The 19,924-nt window shown below is 49.7% G+C and overlaps 1 protein-coding gene and 1 long non-coding RNA gene across 2 annotated transcripts in view; one reads left to right on the top strand and one right to left on the bottom strand.

Annotated features, from left to right (window-relative positions):
• LOC100517145 (complement C3) overlaps positions 1–14,073 on the bottom strand; it is a 30,546-nt gene extending 16,473 nt beyond the window's left edge. The window contains exons 1-24 of the mRNA XM_005654852.3: positions 13,647–14,073; positions 13,328–13,535; positions 12,394–12,568; positions 12,136–12,206; positions 11,951–12,039; positions 11,782–11,864; positions 10,919–11,006; positions 10,026–10,128; positions 9,778–9,898; positions 9,394–9,509; positions 8,592–8,732; positions 8,292–8,501; positions 7,880–8,089; positions 7,429–7,590; positions 7,047–7,176; positions 6,107–6,184; positions 4,707–4,904; positions 4,425–4,536; positions 4,001–4,086; positions 3,758–3,897; positions 3,167–3,373; positions 1,657–1,708; positions 1,392–1,478; positions 1,061–1,264 (exon numbers count right to left, since the gene is read on the bottom strand). Coding sequence (XP_005654909.1) covers positions 1,061–1,264; positions 1,392–1,478; positions 1,657–1,708; positions 3,167–3,373; positions 3,758–3,897; positions 4,001–4,086; positions 4,425–4,536; positions 4,707–4,904; positions 6,107–6,184; positions 7,047–7,176; positions 7,429–7,590; positions 7,880–8,089; positions 8,292–8,501; positions 8,592–8,732; positions 9,394–9,509; positions 9,778–9,898; positions 10,026–10,128; positions 10,919–11,006; positions 11,782–11,864; positions 11,951–12,039; positions 12,136–12,206; positions 12,394–12,568; positions 13,328–13,535; positions 13,647–13,717 — 3,142 coding nt within the window. The 5' untranslated portion in view covers positions 13,718–14,073. The remainder of the gene's footprint in view (positions 1–1,060; positions 1,265–1,391; positions 1,479–1,656; positions 1,709–3,166; positions 3,374–3,757; positions 3,898–4,000; positions 4,087–4,424; positions 4,537–4,706; positions 4,905–6,106; positions 6,185–7,046; positions 7,177–7,428; positions 7,591–7,879; positions 8,090–8,291; positions 8,502–8,591; positions 8,733–9,393; positions 9,510–9,777; positions 9,899–10,025; positions 10,129–10,918; positions 11,007–11,781; positions 11,865–11,950; positions 12,040–12,135; positions 12,207–12,393; positions 12,569–13,327; positions 13,536–13,646) is intronic.
• On the top strand, positions 13,334–19,034 carry LOC102165061. The gene is made up of 4 exons (XR_298095.3): positions 13,334–13,421; positions 14,226–14,390; positions 17,076–17,150; positions 17,273–19,034. It is a non-coding gene; the product is annotated as an uncharacterized LOC102165061 (long non-coding RNA).

Genomic DNA, 19,924 nt, shown 5'->3' with positions numbered 1-19,924 from the left:
TCTCAAGACTTGTTTCTTGGCTGTAAACTAGAGGTGTCAGTGTGTTTGTGTAGAGAAAGTTACTCTTGGGTTTAGTCTAGAGAGGGCACCTCTTGGGGGGATTCTTTTCTTTCTTCTTTTTCTTTCTTTTTTTTTTTTTTTAGGGCTGCACATGCAGCATATGGAAGTTCCCAGGCTAGAGGTTGAACTGGAGCTGTAGTTGTCGGCCTACACCACAGCCACAGCAATGCCAGATGCAAGCCACGTCTGTGACCTACACCACAGCTCACGACAACACCGGATCCTTAACCCACCGAGCAAGGCCAGGGATTGAAACCACATCCTCGTGGCTATTAGTCAGGTTCTTAACCCACTGAGCCACAACGGGAACTACCCCCCATTTTTTTCCTCTTGGATTCTGAGCATCGATACTTAGGTATTATCTGAAGGTTACCTGGAGGTTTCCACTTTGGGTGTAACACTGGGGGTGACAGTGTCTGGATGTTACCTGGATTGAGCACCACCCAAACTCTTGGATAGAGAGTTGGGGTCTGAGTGTTTCCAGGGAGAGGGGGTCAGTGTCCAAATGAACTTGAGGGTCTCTAGGTGTAACCAGGGGTGTGCATCTCTGGTTGTTACCTGGGGGGGTTTGGTTGTAACCTGGGACGTGTCAGCACTCAGGTGTAATTGGGAGGCCACCAGCTGGCATTATTCTGGAGTTTTCTGTTTGGGGGTTCCCTAGGGCTGTATCCCAGGGTGTGGCACTGACTGGGTACCACCTGTGACAGTGTCTGAATATAACATAACCTGGGATATTGCTGCTTCAAGGTAAACCGGGGTGTCTGTTATGAGGCTGTAGTCTGGGAGAGGGGTCGGGGTGAAGGAATCACCTGGGGGTCACGGTTGGGGTCAACTCGGGGACTTGGTGTCAGGTAGTCATCTGGGAGAGGAGTCAGAGCTTGGGTGTTATTGTCTGAGATGGCCCCAGTGGGCGCATCCTCCAACCTGGGGGTACCTCAGCCACCCTCCCGGAGAGCCCCAGACACTCTGGTTGTGGTGCCGGGAGGGGACCCACTCTCACCGCTGACAATATTCTTCATCACCATCTCCCTGTGCTCCACCCCAACCTTGTTCCACTGGCCCGTGGCATCTAAATAGCGGGTCAGGATGATCGCAGGTGTCAGAGAGCTCAGAGTCTGCTCCGGGCAGCCAGTCGGGACCCTCAGCAGTCGCTGTGTTTCTCTGGGTGTCAGGCTGCCCAGGATGGTCTCGGCAAGGATGTCACCTGTCCGAGGGGGCGTGGTCTAAGCCACCATGGCTCTCCGATCATCCTGCATGGGCACCCCAGCCACCTCCGCCCCACCCCCACCCCTGCCATCCCCCCCCGTAGGAGCCAGCTCTGTGCTAGGAACCTTGGACGCTGACAAACACTTCCGCTTCTGTGTTGGGTGTCTTGTCCAAAATTTCCTGTTTTGGCACCAGCTCCGTCTGGGTCTGACCTGGGGCAGGCACAACCTTGTGTGACAAGCAGGTTCTGGGACTGGGGAGGGCCGGGTATGCAGACTCTGGGACAAGCTCAGATGGCCCACCTGGCCACACCCCCTTGTTCCAGCCCCTCCCTGCACCAGAGCATGGCCCTAGGATCCTATATGCCCCGCCCTGGAAAACCCAACAAACCTTGGGGGTTCAGGAAGATGCTATGGGATACTTGCTTGATCTGACCCCCTGCCTGCAGGATGCAAAGAGGAAGCAAGTTTAAAACAACAATGGTAATAAGGACAGTCACAATGAGGCTAAGAGGAAGCATTGCTTTGCTGTAAAGAGCACAGGCTCTGGGCTCCAGAGTTCTGTCTGGGTTCAAATCCCACCTCTTTTGCCTTCTAGTTGCAGGACCTCAGGCACATTATTTAACCTCTCTGTGCCTCAGTTTTCTCATCCATGAAGGGGGCAGATAAGAATTCCTACCACGTAGAGCTGTTCTGAGGGTTCATTGAGTTAACATGCTTTTTTTTCTTTTTCTTTTTAGGGCCTCACCCACGGCATATGCACGTTCCCAGGCTAGGGGTTGAATCGGAGTTGCAGCTGTCAGCCTGTGTCACAACCTCAGCAACGCCAGATCTGATCTCTATCTGCGACCTACACCATAGCTCACAGCAAAGCCAGATCCTTAACCTACTGAGTGAGGCCAGGATTGAACCTGTATCCTCATGGATACTAGTCAGATTCTTTGCTTTTTTTTTGTCCTTTTTTGCCATTTTTTGGCTGCTCCCATGGCATATGGAGGTTTCCAGGCTAGGGGTCGAATCGGAGCTGTGGCCGCCAGCCTACACCACAGCCACAGCAATGCAGGATCGGAGCTGTGTCTGCAACCTACACCACAGCTGATGGCAATGGTGGATCCTTAACCCACTGAGCAAGGCCAGGGATCGAACCTGCAACCTCACGGTTCCCAGTGGGATTCGTTAACCACTGAGCCACAATGGGAACTCCGACTAGTCAGATTCTTAATCCGATGAGCCACAATGGGAACTAAGTTAATATTCTTAAAGTGGTATATCCTAAATGCTAAACATGTGTTTATTAGGTGAATAAAGTATTATTGATGGCTCGTGTCCTGGTCATGTGTAATTTTCACAGCTCTCTGTTTAGTCATGTGTAGGACAGTTATCCCATCCTGCAAATGAGGAGACAGAGACTCAGAGAAGTTGAGTAAGTGGCCCAGGGTCACACAGCAGAGACAAGGTTTGAACCCAAGGCTGACATCAAAGTCCTGAAGTAGGGGCTCTGTGATTGAACTCTTTTTCTTTTCTCTTTCCTTCCTTCCTTCCTTCCTTTTTCATTTTTTGCTGCTTTGGGGCATATGGAGCTCCCAGCCAAGGATCAGATCCAAACCATGGTCGCGACCTAAGCTGCAGCTGTGGCAACACCTGCTCCTTAACCCACTGTACTGGTCTGGGGATCAGGCCGGGGATTGAACCCACGTCCAGGCGCTCCCAAGATATTGCAGATCCCATTGCACCACAGTGGGAGCTTCTGTGATTGAACTTTCAAATCATTGTCTTGCACTTCAGTCCTGCCCCAGAATTGTTGCTCTTGGGCCACGTGCCCCTCCCATGGTCACACAGCCTGGCGCCCAGGGAATCCCCACTCTCTGAACTGGTAGCAAAGGACTGGGAGTGTCTATTACCTGGACCAGGAGTGTCTTCCTCACGTGGTCCTGGATCCCAAAGGCCCCAGCCCTGACTTCCACGTCCACTTTGCCTATTTCCAGTGGGAGAAGCACGAAGGGCACCATCTTGGAGGAGGTGGGGGGCACGGTCACCACCTGGCGGGAGGGGGCTCCTGGCTTTGCTGCACTGCACAGTGACTCCTTGTAGGGGAACTCCACTCGGACCTGGGGAAGAGTGGGCAGTTAGGGGGTCCTGATGTATGAGGAGGCCCAGGACCCTAAAGCTGCAGTTTCCTCCTTGCCCCCCCCCCACCTTGAGAATCCTGAAAAGGAGACAGTGTAGCATCGAGGTTCAGACCCCCTCTGCCACTTAGATGCTGTGGGAACTCGGCAAAGCTATGGATGTTTTCTTATCTTCAAACCAAGAACAGTCATATAGCATCCATCTCTGGGGTTATTGTGAGGCATAAATGAGAAAAAGCCCTGGAAGCTTTTTCAAAGAGGCTGCCACTTCACTGGCCCCTGGTTGGACACCCTCTATCTACCTTTTTATAAAACACACCTACAAGTGTTTTCTTGGGGTGGGGAGGGAAAGGCTGGGGGCTTTACCTTGACTGGGTTGGTCATGAAATTGTACAGCACAGCTTGGATCTGGACCTGCTCATTTCTGATCACCGAGAAGGGCAACTTAAGATCCACAAAGAACCATTTCGTAACTGTCAGCTCAAAGGGGTCCGAGACGCAAAGACCTAGAACCAGGAGAGCTCTTGGCATTAAGGGGAGGCCAGCTGCCCCGGGGCTGGGGAGGGCCACCATTCGCCTCTTCCCTCAACACTCGGCTTGTGGGTTCACCTTGTCCAGCCTTGACACTGATGGCCACAAACTGCCATGTGGTGATCGAATCCGGCACGGTCACAGAGGTGATCAAGTCAGAGATGCTGCAGGAAGTGCCAGGGCAGGGAGGAGGGGACATCAGTGAATTTGTGCTGCCTGGACAGAGCCTCTGACTGGGGGATGGGGGTCACTGTCCAGGGCTTATGATCGCCATGGAGGAGGTCTGTGGGTCACCCCATGAGAGACATTATCATTAGAGGGACATCATTTTCTTTTTTTGGGGGGGACCCACTGGGATCTTTATCTTCATCCAGGAAGGTTCCTGTCATGGGACAATATTGAGAGCTCACTGTCACCCCTGCGGGGCATTGGCCATGAGAGATGTCCCCTGATGGATGGAAGCGCCAGGGACCAGAGGCTGACGTGGGGGCCATGACCCTACCCCGATTCACTTTGTGGCAAAGTAATCTTCCTCCAGAACCAACTTTCAGGGAACAAGCTCCGGACGGGCTGGTCCTCCAGGAAGATGTCATCGAAGTCCTCGTCTTCATCCACTGCAGGGAGTGGATGTGGGGCAGGGTCTTTCATGGCCCAGCAGACTCCTCAGCGGGATCCCCCCACCCCATTCCTCCATGGGACACATCACCCGTTGACCCGCCCATGGCACACCATGGAACCTCAGTGGAATCCCACGCCCTCGTGCCTCCTACCATGGCCCCCTTACTTGTCCCCAGAAGCAGCTGCTCCTCCCGGGCCTCTCGAGTCAGGGCCTCAGACAGACGGCAGCAGCTCAGGAAAGCGGCAACGCAGTCTGGTCCATAGCGGACATGCCGGGTCCTCTCCCCACAGGACAGCCCCGCTGGGCTCTCCCGGAGTCCAGCCTCGCAGCACTTTCGTTCCAGCTCAGTCTCGAACTTGTTCACTGCAGGCCAGAGTTAGAGGGACAGAAGAGGGGCTGGGTAGGAGGCAATTTAACCATCTTATTGTCTACCATATAATATGATTAGAACATCGATAGTTAAGTAAGATAACTAATCATGACCATAAATAAAACAATACTTTATATTACATACTTTTCCCAGAAGGTCAGCATGATGTTCTTTCTTTTTCTTTTTTCTTTCTCTTTTTTTTTTCCCTTTTTGTCTTTTTAGGGATGCATGGGGTCAAATAGGAGCTGTAGTTGCCAGCCGACACCACAGCCACAGCAATACTGGATCCAAGCCTCGTCTGTGACCTACAGCACAGCTCACGGCAATGCCGGATCCTTAACCCACTGAGCAAGATCAGGGATTGAACCCACTTCCTCATGGATACCAGTCGGGTTCATTAATCCGATGAGCCATGACAGGAATTCCTAGCATGATTTTCGATATTGAAATTAGAGTTAGGGTTTTACCTCAGTTTTTATTATATTTCACTTACCTTCCCTTTCTTTAGATCTACGAAGTCACTGGCACGGCTCAAAGAGACCGAAAAATCTATTCATAGAATCCGTGCTTCTGACAACACCCACTGCTGCCTCCCACCTTCCTTGAACTCTGGGCTTCTTGATCCTGGCCACACCCTGGTCTTGGTCTGCATATTATCCATCTCCCCTTTCACCTATCTTCCTTCCTGTATCACAGAAGCTAGACATCTAAAAACTACATTTCCCAGACTCCCTTTCTGCTAGGGTTCTGGATGGGATTGCATTCTGCCACTGAGATGCTCTTGTGTAGAATTTGGAAGGTGTAGGAGAGGCAGAGACTATTTTCCCTGCAACAGTGGTAGCTGATGGGTGAGCTCCAGTTTATCTCTTTTTGTAACAGACACAATTCCATGTTCCGCTAACTACCCACCAGCTTCATGAGAGATATTGGCAACAGTTTCCCGGGGTTTCATGTATTGCCACTCAGATTTTACGCCCTGCAAAGACTCAGTGGAGTGATTTTGAGTTCCAGCAAGCAGCCTTCCAACTTCCACTCCTAAAGGCTGGCGAATGATTTTGAAAGCACCGAACTCCCATTATTAAATCATTCCCCCTCTGCTTGAAGTACCTAGAGTGGTTTCAGTTTTCTGTTCTAAGCCTTGATGAATACAGTAGATTAGGGAGCCAGGAGGGACACATGCAGCTTTAGCTCTGACCTGCATTCCTCTTGGTCTCCAGCCTTTTCAGGGAGCGGCGCTGACGGGTGGGAGGGGAGGTCTTGGGGCACTGCCAGTCTGGGAGTCAGAGGGAAGAATGAGAGGATAAGTGTCAAGATCATTATCCACATCCTTGATATTTATTGAGTGCTTACTGCATACCTAGTGCTTTATATGCATCACCGCGTTTAATCCCACTGCCTTTTCATATTCAAGATTTGCCACTGTGCAAGCTTCAGCAAGTCACTTAACCTCTCTGGTTAATGTCTCCAGCTATATAAAATGGAATAACCATAGTTCTATCTATAAAATCATTCCTATAGGGTCCATCTTAGAGTAAGTAGAAATCATTATTACTGTCACAATTTATAGCTGAAAGGAGACACTCCTAGTTGTCCTGATACATTCACTCTCCCCTATCATCTGTGGCAACAATACCTCCATCTTTTATATATCACTCAGAATGAAGACTACATTTCCCAGTCCCCCTTGCATCTAGATGGGGCCACGTGACTGGGTTCTGGCCAATGAGATGGGAGAGAAGTGTCCTCTTTTTCCCACGTCCTCTTATCCTGGTGCCTGGCATGATTCCATCTTAGAATATAGCAGAGCAACAAATTAGAAGGAGCCTGAGTCCCAGAATGACCTGTGGACTGTTTCTGAGCAAGAAGTAAATTACTACCTTGTTTATGCTACTGTTAATTTTTATCTCTGATACATGAGGCCAAACCCGCATCTTAATCAGCATACAATGAGTTACTTCAATTTTTATTTCCATTTTTATGGACAGATTCATTGAGAATCATAGAGGAAAAGTGACTGGCCTTTAGTAAGTGGCAGGGTCCTAGATTTTAGCCTGTTTCACACAAAAGTGTATGTTCCTAACCACTAGAGACAGCACTTCCCTCAGTCTTGCTCTCCTCCTGTCCCCCATCTGTACCTGAGCTTGCCAAGGTGTCCATCCCTGTGCTCATCTTCATGTCCAACCCAGCATCCTTGAACACAGCAAGTCTGTCTTTTCCACTGCCTGCTGTGCAGCCAATGTCATGTTCCTCCACTGTATCCCAGACCTGAGGGTCAAGAAAGGAACCTGGATTTGGAGCCTGTATGACCCCTCCAGGGAAGGTGTAATGGTGGTTCAAATAATAATTTTCATACCATCACCCATTTATCAAGCCCTTACCACCTGCCAATCTGTATGCTGTGCACTGACTCCTTGAATCCTTACCACCACGAATATTGCCCATTTAATAGCTGAAGAAATTGAGGCTCCAGCCAGAATCTCCAGGCAACCAGTTGACACAAAGCCCACATGCTCTCACCTTCTTCTGTGTGAGCTTATGTTTGCTGTTCAAGACATAGACAGCCTTGTCCACAGCCACCAGCCCCACTGTGGCCTCTGCATCACCTGTCACCTTCACTTCCACTCGGCTGCTGGGCTGTACAGGCTGGAGGTATCCTTCATTCTTCATACCAACCTTTAGCTAAGTAAGGAAAAAGAGACATTTCAGGAAAAGGGGCTCATAGGTCATCAAGGGGCTTCCCCAAATCCACATTCAAGTCCATGTCCTCTCAGCTTTGACGGAGGATCTGGGAACTCCACCAGATCAATCTCTACACATTGAATTACATCTTCTCTACCTCCTACGTTGAGCTTTTAAGGCCATATCACTTCTTCCTCTCCTCTGTTCTCAAATGAGAGCTCTTGAATTTGTATAGACTCTTTCCCAAGTATTGTGATGGTAATGCACAAGTTTAAGAAGGGTGGCTCACCGTCCCCATGCATCTGTCATTCACATCAATCCAAATGGAATCAGCCACCAGTTCAGGATCCTGGCCTCTTCCTCTGGGAAGTAAATAAAAGGCCACAATGCGGAAGGAGGGCAGCATCTCTGAAGTCACATCAATGATGGCTGATGTGTAGACACTCCCTTGACTTTTCACCTGATGTTTGGCATACACAATCCTGCCCTTACTTAGGACCTTGGAGACAAGGGAAACCAGGAATGAGAAGGGTAGGGCCAGCCCTTCCCCAAGGCTGTCCCAGCCCACAAGGGAGGCCCATGGTCCCTTTACATCAGCTCCTAGGACTGAGCCCACCCCAGATGGTTCCCACCAACTCAGCTTGCTAGGGTTGATCCAGAGAAAGACTTCCTCAGCTCAAGTCCTGGTCCTAGCTCCTCACCATAATGGTGAAATAACGGATCTGGTTCTTGGTTGCAGGATTTTGATGCCTTGTGTTGAGACTCAGTTGGATGTTGCTGCCAACCTCTGTGCCCAAAGTTTTCACCTCAATGTGCAGGAAATTTCCTGAATTATCCTGAGTTGAGTAAGGCCAAGCTGTCATTGTGGCTGAAGCTTGCTCCTCTGGCCTGAGAGGTTCATCAGTTTCCACCTAGGGAGAGTGATGGGCAAGTAAACCCCCAAGAACACTTTGGGTTCACACCATCCCAGCCCCACAGTCCTTGCCTCATAGGGTTGGTACCTGGATAGGGAGTTCCTGCATATTTGCATTTGTATTGATGGTCAGAGTGGCCACCCCACTGGATGAGGTGTGTACTCTGTGGTCTTTGAAGCGGATAAGGACTCTGGAAGCTGGAGACCCATCAGGATTTGAGACGAAGACCTGGGATTGAATCTGGAGTGAGATCAAGGACAGGCCTGGGGGTGGCCCAGCGTAAGAGGTGGGAACTGGGAATGCAATCTGGATAGGACTGCCTTACACAGCTGTACAAATTGTGCACTGAACAACACCAGGGACTCCATTCATTTAGAGTCTATGAATGGCACCCCTCTAGAATTTTGCAAAGTACAACCATTATGTGGTAGCCCTGGGTTTTGGTGTGCCCAGGGAGGACTGGTTGGGGGAACTGAGGGTGAAAAGGGTAGAAGGAAATATGGAGGGCTTGGGAAAAACTCAGAGTAGTCTCTGGGTTTTCTAATGCCCACCAGATATCGCAAAGTCACCCAAATGAATGTATGTAAGAATAGCATGCTTTCTGTGCAAATGCAGCCTAAGATAAACTTCTAAGCACCACCTTCCAGCCTGACTGTGATCCTCAACCCCCTCCCTGCTGGAGAAATTTTGGAGCCATCACTGTGCTTTGGGGGCCCTGGGTTAAGACTTGAGGGAACCTTGGGATTGGTCTGGAGGCACAATGGACTCAGCTCTCAGACAGATGACTTGTAGAGGGCAGGTGAATCCATTGGGAATTTTTGTCTCCCTGGGAGGTCTGTTTCATGGTGGGGTTCCCAAGTCCCTGGGTAGGGTGAACCCAGACTCTGACCCTAAAGTGGAAGGGCATCCCTGGCTTGAAATACTGGGGTGTCCTGGTGAACTTGATGTTGTACGGGCTCCGGACGATCTTCACCCCAGAGGTCTCAGCCTGGACCATCTCACCCCCTGGAAAGACAGGGGGACTGTGAATTCTGGGGAGGAGGTTCAGTTTCTTGGGGGAGGGGCAGGACTGCTGATCCAGGAGGCCCATCTTGGTGAAGACAGAAAAAGACAGTAACACAATCTCGACTCCTCCCAGCCCTCCTGGCGTTCCCCCGTTTCTCTGATGAGGAAACTGAGGCAGGAGGTAGCCCAAGGTCACATGGGTAGAGTGTCTGATTGGGAAAGGACACAGGGTCTTGACTTCATCCAGGGGCCTGGGTGAGAGTGGCACCTGAGGAGAAAACAGTGACATTGACAAAGATCGAGGCCCCGATGAAGTCCTCTTCTGGGCCTTGGAATTCAGCCATCAGTGTGTCTTTCTGGAGGGTGACATGGCCTTGGCCTTCAGAGATCTGTAATCAGGGTAGGAGAGAGGAGAGGAGGTGGTTTCTTGGGAAGTGGGGGATGGTCCAGGGAGGGAGATGGGGGAGGGGGAAATAGGGGAAGAGGTGAGAGATGGGGAGGGGTGGGACTCATCACCTCCACCCTCCGCAGGGACTTCTGGATGGATATCTGACGAGAATCCAGCTTCACCCCGAAGATGGCCAGAGCATGTCCATTCACTGGCTTGTTGAATATATACCTAGGGGATGGGCAACCACCTTATTGGCTCTAAAGCACCCACACAATCTCGTGTAGCTGCAGAGATGATGTCACAGGGCTGCAGAAATGGCTGTTACACTTTGAGAGGGGTGGAAGTGGCCCCTGGGAACTTAGATGGTGTCATTCACCACCAAGGCAACCCTGAGAGATGACAAATATGTCCCATAATGCCTTGTTGGGTGGCAGATGTGGCCTGTGCAACCTCACAAGACGGTAGAGGTCGGCTGTATAGGCATGGGGAGACTCAGAGAAGTCTGGACACCCCCTGGGGTGCAAAGGTGGCCAGTGAAGCCTCATCAGGCAGACCAGGTGGACTGGATTGCAGGGGAGAGCTGCAGAAATGGTCTGTATAGTGTCAAGAAGTGTCGGACCTGGCCCTCACAATCCTAGGTGGACACCATTGCCTGTACAACCTTGAAGAGCTGCGGAGTGGCCTGGACATTACATAAGATAGCAAAGGCGGCCTTTGCAATTTCAGAGCTTCATAGAGGGTTTGGACCATCTCATCAGATGGCAACGGTGCCTGTGCAACCTCAGGGGCCTTTAGAGATGGTCCAAACCATGAGATGTGGTATAACTCCATCAGGGAGCCAAGGCAGCCTGTACAACTCCAGAGACCTGCACAACCTCACGGGACAAGAATGTCTCAGGGTGGCAGAGAGTGCCTCTCCTATACCCTAAGAGCTACAGAAGTGGCTCACTTCTCTCTACCCATTCCATTTCTTGGCATCCCTGGTTCTCTGGCTGGGCTGGGGGATAAAAGAACTCACTGGGCTTGGATGTTCACACCCAGAGCATAGTCGTTGAGGTAGAAGAAAGTCTTGTTTGGTTTCAGCTGGACCTCAAAAGACGGGAGCACTGGGTGGAGTAAAGAGAGTATTATCCTAGGAGTTCCTGCTGTGGCACAACAGGATCTGCAGTGTCTTGGGAGCAATGGGATGCAGGTTTGCTCCATAGACTGGCACAGTGGGTTAAAGATACCCTGTTGCCACAGCTGGGGCATAGGTCACAACTGCGGCTCAGATCTGATCTCTGGCCTGGAAACTCCATATGCAGTGGGGTGGCCAAAAAAACAAAAAACAAAAAACAAAAACAAAAGCAAAAAAAAAAAACAGAGGGAGAGTCAATCTCAACATTTCTTTCTTTCTTTTTTTTTGTCTTTTTGTCTTTTTAGGGCCACACCTGCGGCATATGGAGGTTCCCAGGCTAGGGCTCCAATTGGAGCCGTAGCCACCGGTCTATGCCACAGCCACAGCAACACAGGATCTGAGCCGCGTCTGCCACCTACACCACAGCTCATGGCAACGCTGGATCCTTAACCCACTGAGCAAGGCCAGGGATTGAACTCACGTCCTCATGGAAGCTTGTCAGGTTCGCTAACCACTGAACCACGACAGGAACTCCCATCCTTGACATTTCACCGCCACCCCCACACCCGACACCGCCCTGCTCCTTCCTCAGTGATTCTGGCAACCCACAAGGGCTGAAACACTTGGTCTCATTCACCAGCACCTAACTCAGGCCTTGGCACCCTGTGGGGGCAACATGAACCCTCCCTTCTGGTTCCAGCACCATTCCTTGTGAGCCCCACCTTGTCTGCCCCGTCACACCCTTCTCATTACACCCCTCTCACCGTACTCCTTCACCTCAAAGGCTGCCTTGAACTTCTGCTTGGGCGCACTTTGGTAACTGGCTTCGATGCTCCAGGTCCCAAGACTGAGGACAGAATGTCAGTAGAGCTGGAGCCTGAGAAAAGAAGCTGCCAAGCTCTCCAGCCCAGCCCTAGGGGTCCCAGCAGGTACCTGATGAGCTCTGGGAGGGGGAAGGAGCTTGCTAAGACCCCATCCTTGGCCTGGAAGTCTTGGCTGATCACAGTGACCCCTTGAGGGTTCTGTGGGGAGAGGGAATGGGTATTTCATGCCCTAGGCCTCCGGCACATGATCCAACCCCAATGTCTAGGATCTACTCTCCCCTCAGGAGAGGCCACCTTGATGTCCAGAGTGAATGTCCTGGTCACAGGATCCATCTTGTGGTCCACAGTGTACACCCGGTATTGAACTGGAGGAGGAGGAGGAAGGACTCTGAGCGTGGGAGAGTTTGGAAAGGTGAGTGTGTGTATGTGTGTGGGGCCATCAGGACCTTGGGCACTGGGGGGACCTTGGACAGAAGGACACCTTGGGACATGGAACATGTGGGCATCTTGAGAGTCAGTGACTGCTCCAGGCCAGATAACCGGGGGTTTTACCCAAGTGCTCAGGTGTGTAGATGGTCTTGTCTGTCTGGATGAAGATGTAGCCAGCATGAGGAGCCACCAGCACCAGCTTCTCCATGGATGAAGAGACGGAGGTGGGTGCCCATCTTGCCTGGATGATGACATACTGTGTCCCTGGTTGCGGGGGGTATACCAGTTTCTTGGGAATCTGGAGAAAGATACCCACACTCAGGGCCTGCTGGGGTCTCCATCCTTGCGGACAAAGCTCTGGGCGGGATCTTGGAGTATCAGTGGAATGGGAGCTCTGTGGCTCTGCCTTTGGGAACAAGGTCCCCACGTGTGTGGTCCAGGTTGCTCCTGAACAAGCACACCCACCCAGCCCAGGAGGGATGCGATTCCTTTTAGGCTCAGCTTCCCAAGACACCAGCAGAGGGCGCCTTTGAACTAATTTGCACAGAGGCGTTATATGGGCTAATCCAGACGACTTAAGGCACTTTATTTTTATTTTATCTATCATCTATCTGTCTGTCTATCTATCTATCTACCCATCTATCTGTCTTTGGCTGTGACCTCGTCATACATAAGTTCCCGGGCCAGGGATGGAACCAGAGCCATAGCAGTGACGACACTGGATCCTTAAACTGCTGTGCCACAAGAGAGCTCCATGGGACTTGGGATTTCTAAATGGACAGGACAGAGTTCCCTGGTGTCTCAGTGGATTAAGGATCTGGCGTTGTCACTGCTATGGTGCGATCCCTAGCCCTGGAATTTACACATGTGCGAGTAGTGGGAGGGAAAAAAAAAAAAAAAAAAAAAAAGCGAAACATGGGACTACTAAGTATATCCAGGCACTGCACCTCTTCTCCAGTGAGCCTCATGGGAAGTCTCTCTAGAGTCCGCCCCTCTCCACTCTTGGTGCTGACCCAGCACCTCCCCTTCCGGCTGCCCATCCTGGCCTGTCACCCACCGTCACCGGTGTCTGGTCCATAAAGTTGTTCTCTGGTGAGAGAATGAGCTGGCTCCTGGCCACGATGGTCTTCTTCATGGGGAAGTCCCACACGGTGAGATTGACCTCGAGGGGCCTGGTGAGGGGCTCTCCGGAGTCTGAGTGAGCCTGCACATGGATGTTCTCTGGACTGCTGACCCGCAGGACCCGGGGGGTCACCAGCATGTACCTGCCAGCAGACAAAGAGGCACAGGGGGACTCAAGTGGGGGAAGTGATGGATGGGGTGGCATGCAAGGGCATCAGGCAGATGGCAGATGTCCCCTGGTTCTCCAGACTCACAGTGGCTCAGCATGGACGACTTGGGCCCCCAGGAGGAGCAGAATCAACCCCAGGGGCCAGGGCACATCCATGGCGGTGGGAGGATGATGTGGGGCCACGAGCCACAGATGCTTGTCCTCTGGTCCACCCCAGCTCTGCTCTGTTTGCCTTGCCTTGGCCTGTCCCCTGAGTTAATATCTAAACGATGGTGGGGAGGACATTCCCATAAATCCAGGTGGCAGGAGGGGGCCCCTTCTCCCTCCTCAGCTGGGCCTCCAAGGCATGGGGGGTTGGGGATATTTGCATAGAGAAGGGTTTCCGCCCCACCCCCTGCCTTGGGGAGGTCAGCGTATTAGGAAGGCTGCCTTTCCCATCAGCCTAGGGGGCTTATCTTGAAGCCCTGCCCCCACGCCCTCCCCCAGCAGGGAGCCTGGCTCACGTGGCCCTGGGCATGAACTCCAGGCTTGGGTTGGGATTGGCTGGCAGGGGCAGGAGGAGACAGGCTAGTCCCCACCTCTGTCCTTGTGAAACTGGCAAGAGTTGCTAGGGTAGCTGCTCACACGGCAGCTCAGGCATTATGTTTTCATTTCCCAATCACAGGCACAATCTGCCACATGGTGTTTAGCTCCTTGGCCCCGGAACCCACTGAAATGGAAGCTTCTGGAAAATGCACAGGTCAAGTCCTCTCCCAGGGCTTCAGATCTTTCTGCACCCAGCATGAGCCGCATGGTTCTTCTCCTTCCTTTCAGGAGACGACTACACTTGGTAAATTGCGACATTGTCCATTATTCCTAAATCATGCCAATCTCTCTGGGCTCCTTCTCCAGAAGGCAAATGATACATCTTAAACCAGGGAGGAAAACACATCATGCTTGAAGCATTTCTGGAAGAAGGCTTTCTCTATCTTGAAGGAATTCTCACTGGCTGTTTAATATGCCTGTTTGTAGGGGCTTGGAAAAGGGAATAGGGAGCTTGACAAGAGCAAAGCCATTTTGCTGCCACCATCCATCTTGGTGAACTTAAGGTGACTCATACGAGGGCTCTGAGAAAAACAAAGTCATTAGGACTTGAGAAACTCCGGGCCCCGATTGTTCTAAAGAAATTCAAAAATAGCTAGGTTGTACTTGAAGTCAATCATTAAAGTAACAATATAAGACATTCTGTACAGCTATACATCTTTCTGTATCCTGCATGTAATAAAGATTAATGTAGCATGTTAGACACATAAGCAAGCACTATAAATGTGTCTTCCCCTTTCTGTTCGGGGTCCATGATTGGGAAGCAATTTCCTGTGAACACACCGGCGTAGTAAAGCTGTTCTCCATCTTCCTCGAGTGTCCTCTGAGGTGATTTCTGGGAATTCTATGACATGTTAAAGATGTTGAACCCAGTTTGTGGTGTCTGCCTCTTAGAAGCAGGTAGGGTTGCAGACAAGGTTGCCTGGTTCTTTCTTTTTCAATCACCGTCAGCTTGGAAGGGTCCCAAGATCTCCTCCACACAATGATGATAATATACATTTATGTAACCAAGTTTCACTGAGTATTTAATACAAACTTGGCCCTACTTAGCAGGCTGGAGACACAGCAATGACCATAATAGGCAAGGTCCCTGCTTGAGTCAAGTGGACGTTCTCTGAGAACTTACTAATGTCTATGACGCAATTTCTTCTTAAACCTCACAGCCTCCTGTGATTCAGGTGCAATGTGTACCCACTTTCCAGATTCTTTTTTTTTAAGGGGGGGGGGAGGAGAAGGTTAGACAAGGTGAATGAATGAATGAGTGAATTGCTTTTTAGGGGCCTGCAACTGCAGCATATGGAAATTCCCGGGCTAGGGGTCGAATCAGAGTTGCAGCTGCCGGCCACTGCCATAGCCACAGCAACGCTGGATCCTCAACCCGCTGAGCGAGGCCAGGGATTGAACCCACATCCTCATGGATACTTGTTGGTTTCTTAACCCACTGAGCCACAGTGGAAACTCCCTCTAGATTCTATCCTTGTAGAGAGCTGGGAAACCAAATGTGTCAGACAAAAGGGGGGAAAGTCATTTATTCCCCAGGCATTTATTATGTACCTACTATGTGACAGGCACTGTTCTATGGCTCCGTGAACACTCACAGACTAAAACTAAAATTACCACCCATTTTACCGATGAGAAACTGAGGCCCTGAGTGGGTGAGCATCTTACCCAGTGTCAGGCAGGTGAACCCTGAGGATGAGTAATGCTCTTAAGTCTGTGGTAAACAATCTCTTATGAAGCAAAGAATCAAAGAATTGAACTAAGGCCAGGATCAGGGAAGCAGGTGAGACCTCATTTAGAAGCTTCTAGAACATTGGTATTCCACCGCTGTCTCAGGCTTTCAGGGAATTTCCACTGGTTCTGTTCAGCTTTCCTGTGGCTGGGGCTGAGTTCTCCCCTTCACATCTTCATCTCCATCTCAGGAAAGGGGACTATGCAAAGGTGAGGAGCTGCAGGGCTTTATTCTCAGTCCTTCCCATCTTTCTCTCCAGTCTGGGCTCCCTCCCCTGGTGCCAGTGTCTCTGTCTCCCCAGTGGGGAGGTGGGTGCCAGGTGGGTGCATTCAAGCCTCTTTGCAGCACACCCAGGCCGGTAGGTTCAGGGAAGTTTTGATCCGCTGGCCACACAGTGGTTTAAGGAACTGGCATTGCTGCTGCATGGGTCACAACTATGGCTGGGATCTGATCCCTGGCCCCAGAACTCCATATGCAGAAGGGTAGCCAAAAAAGAAACTAACACAACATTATAAATCAACTATACTTCAATTAAAAACAACAGAGAGAGAGCTCAAGGCGCTAAGAGGTCGGGAGAGTAGCTGTGGGCTCCACCCAGGTCTGCCGCAGCTGTTAAAGGTAAAGGCCAAATCTCCCGAACTTGGCCACTAGAGGGCGCCAGCGAACCTCCCGCCAGACACAGAGCCGCGCTCGGCCTCCTCCCGCAGGAATGCCCGCGGCGGAGGGAGGGCACGTTGGCCACAAGCCCAGAGCAGCTGCTGCTGCTGCTCGGATTCCGCCCGCCTTCCCCTCCCTGGGACTCTCGGTTTGCAGCCGGGTAAGCCGGGGCGGGAGGGGCGGCCCTGCGGGGATGTGTGGCCTCGGTGTTCGCCCCCTCCTCCTGGGCTTTTAGCCCGAGGCTTCCCGGGAAAGGCCGGGCAGGACCCGGGAGGCCAGGATTATCACCCATAACAACATGGCAACAAAAGGCTGTCGTTTATGATCCACCTACTAAGTTTCTGCCCTCAGTGGGACCATCTGCTGCTACCAGAGCCTCCACTCTACGGATGAGGAAACTGAGTCTCAGAGAGGAACGTTGGTTGTCAGGAACTTAGTGTGGACCGTATGGCCACCATGTGATCAGTTTAGTCACTTTCTGTCCCAGCACAGGCTCCTTGGGTCATTTCTTGGTTCCTAAATAACCCCACTTGTTTTCCCCAGAGATTCAAGAACTGGCTTGGATCCCTAAGGGCATGGAAGGCCTCCTCTGCTGGTGGAAGGAAGTCTCTGACAATGGTGAGAGTTTTCAAGAGAAGCTTATTGCTAAGGGGGTGGGGGAGATAATTGAGCAATCATGTTTGGGATTGATTACTGGGTCTGAAAGCGCAGTGGAATTTCAATGCTATGTCTCCTCACAGAGCTCACAGCCGGATCCAGGAGAACTACCCATAAACACACAGCTGTGAGGGCCCAGCAGGACTTTGTAAACCATCTAACCTGGTGAATCAAGGAAGACTTCCTGGAGGAAGAGATATTTAGGCTGAGATCAGAAAGTCTCAGTAAAGTAAGAATAATCAGGTGAAAGGTTAGGGGTGGGAGAGAGAAGATGGTTTTGTTTCAGGGTAAACAGATGGAGCAAAGACCTGGAAGGAAGATGCAACACAGCGGTCTAGGGAGCAGAAAAATATCTTTAAATTAATTTTTTAAATTTGGCCTGGCCCACGACTTTTGGAAGTTCCCCAGGCCAGGAATCAAACCAGCGTCACAGCTGTAACAGAACCACAGTAGTGACAATCCTGGCTCCTTAACCCACTGAGCCACCAGTGAGCTCTGTAAGATCTTTAAATCTTTCATAGTAGGCCATGGAGAGTCTCATTTTGATGTATTAATTTATCCATTCATTTATCAGAAATTTGGGGTCTACCATGTGCCATAGGTAGGTGCTGCGGATGCAGCTGAACGCACAGATAATCACTCCTCCCCATGGAGTTGACATTCTAGTGGTTGGAGATGGGCAAGAAACAAATATGTCAGGTGATGAGAAATAAAGCAAGTTCAGGGGATAGAGTGACAGGGTGCTATCTTGTGATCAGGGAAGGGCCTCTCTGAGGAGGTGACACTTGAATCCCTAACTGAGTTGAAGGAGGGAGACATGTAGATAGAAAAAGTGTTCTAGGCAGATGCAACAGTAAGTGCAAAGGCCCTGAGATAGAAGTATGTATAGAGTGTTTAAGAAACAACAAAGAGGAGTTCCCACTGTCGTACAGTGGGTTAAGGATCTGGCATTGCTGCAGCTATGGCTCAGATTTAATCCCTGGCCTGGGAACTTCCATATGCTGTGGGTGTGGAGAAAAAAAAAAAAAAAAAAAAAGAAAAGAAAAACAAAGAAGGAAGGAAGAAAGAAATACAAAAGAGGGTCATGCTCTGAGAATGGAGTGAGTGATGGGAAGAGAGTGGGAGATAATTAGAAATGAATATCCAGGGATCAGGATATGTAAGAGGCCTCATGGTTGTGGTTTTGAATCTAAATTAGAGAGGAAATCCTTGGAAAGTTTTGAAATGGGGAGAGACATTTTCTTTCTGTTTCAACAGAATTAGTCTGCGGATGTCCTTTGTTACTATGACTTGAAATCCAAAAGTAACAAGAACAACAAAGATGAGTAATTCTGAAACATAAAAATAAGACCAAATATCACCACAGAAAAGTTAAAAAAAAAACTGGGAGAAAATATTTGCACTTCATATTATAGACTCCCTAATGTCCATCATATGTAAAGAGTTTCTCAGAATGAATAATAAAATATATACAATCCCAGAGGGAAAAACTTGAGCAAAAAGTATAGTCAGAATGTCCACTGAGAATGAAACACAAAAGTTCTTTAATACATGAAATGATACTGGGCCTCTCATAAGCTTCGTGCCAGTTAAAATAAGAGAAACATGTAATACTAATTTTTATAAAACTTTGGAAAGATCAATAATGCCCAGGATGCTGAGGCTGTGGGGAAGCGAGCTAGTTAACATGTGGACATCAGTCCTCCCCAGTGGAGATGAATTTGATGATGTTCATAAAAATTACACTCTCATACTAAGTGAAGTAAGTCAGAAAGAGAAAGATAAATACTTTATGATATCACCGATATCTGGAATCTAATATACAGCACAAATGAACCTTTCCACAGAAAATAAATTCATAGACTTGGAGAACAGACTTGTGGTTGCCAAGGGGAAGGGGGAGGGAGTGAGATGGACTGGGAATTTAGGGTTAATAGATGCAAACTATTGCCTTTGGAATGGATAAGCAATGAGATCCTGCTGTATAGCACAGGAAGCTATATCTAGTCACTTGTGATGGAACATGATGGAGGATAATGTAAAAAAAAAGAAAAAAAAATATGAGACTGGGTCACTTTGCTGTACAGTAGAAAATTGACAGAACACTGCAAAGCAACCGTAATGGAAAAAATAAAGATCGTTTAAAAAAAAGAAAAGGAATGTGTTTCAAAAAAATTACAAATGCATAGCTTCTTTGGCCAAGTAATCCCATGACAGAAATACTTGCACATGTGTGAAATGATGTCTGCACCCAAGGTTATTCATTGCAACCATTTCTATCTTAGCGAAAGACTGGAAAGAGCCCAAAGATTCATCACTACAGTTGCCTAAATTATAATCCATCTACACAATGGAATATATTGCAGCTGAACCAAAGAATGAGGAAGTCTGCTCAGGCTAATCTGGAAAACCTTCCAAGATGTATTATTCCAGGAAAGAAGCAGAGTTCACACTTATGTGTATAGTATGTTGCCTTTGTGAATAAGTTTTAAAAAGTATGTTTTCTGCAGTTTCCGTCATGGCTCAGCGGTAGTGAACCTGACTAGTATCGATGAGGACTTGGGTTCAATCCCTGGCCTCACTCAGTATGTTAAGGATCCAGCGTTGCCTTCAGCTGTGGTGTAGGCTGGCAGCTTCAATTCGACCCCTAGCCTGGGAACTTCCATATGCCGTGGGTGCTACCCTAAAAATATATATATATATATATTCAATTTTTTCCATGGAAATACCCTATA

Source organism: Sus scrofa, chromosome 2 (assembly GCF_000003025.6).
Source record: "Sus scrofa isolate TJ Tabasco breed Duroc chromosome 2, Sscrofa11.1, whole genome shotgun sequence".
Classification (NCBI taxonomy): domain Eukaryota; kingdom Metazoa; phylum Chordata; class Mammalia; order Artiodactyla; family Suidae; genus Sus; species Sus scrofa.
The sequence above is the reverse complement of the archived record's forward strand: the minus strand, read 5'-3'. Positions and strand labels throughout refer to the sequence as shown.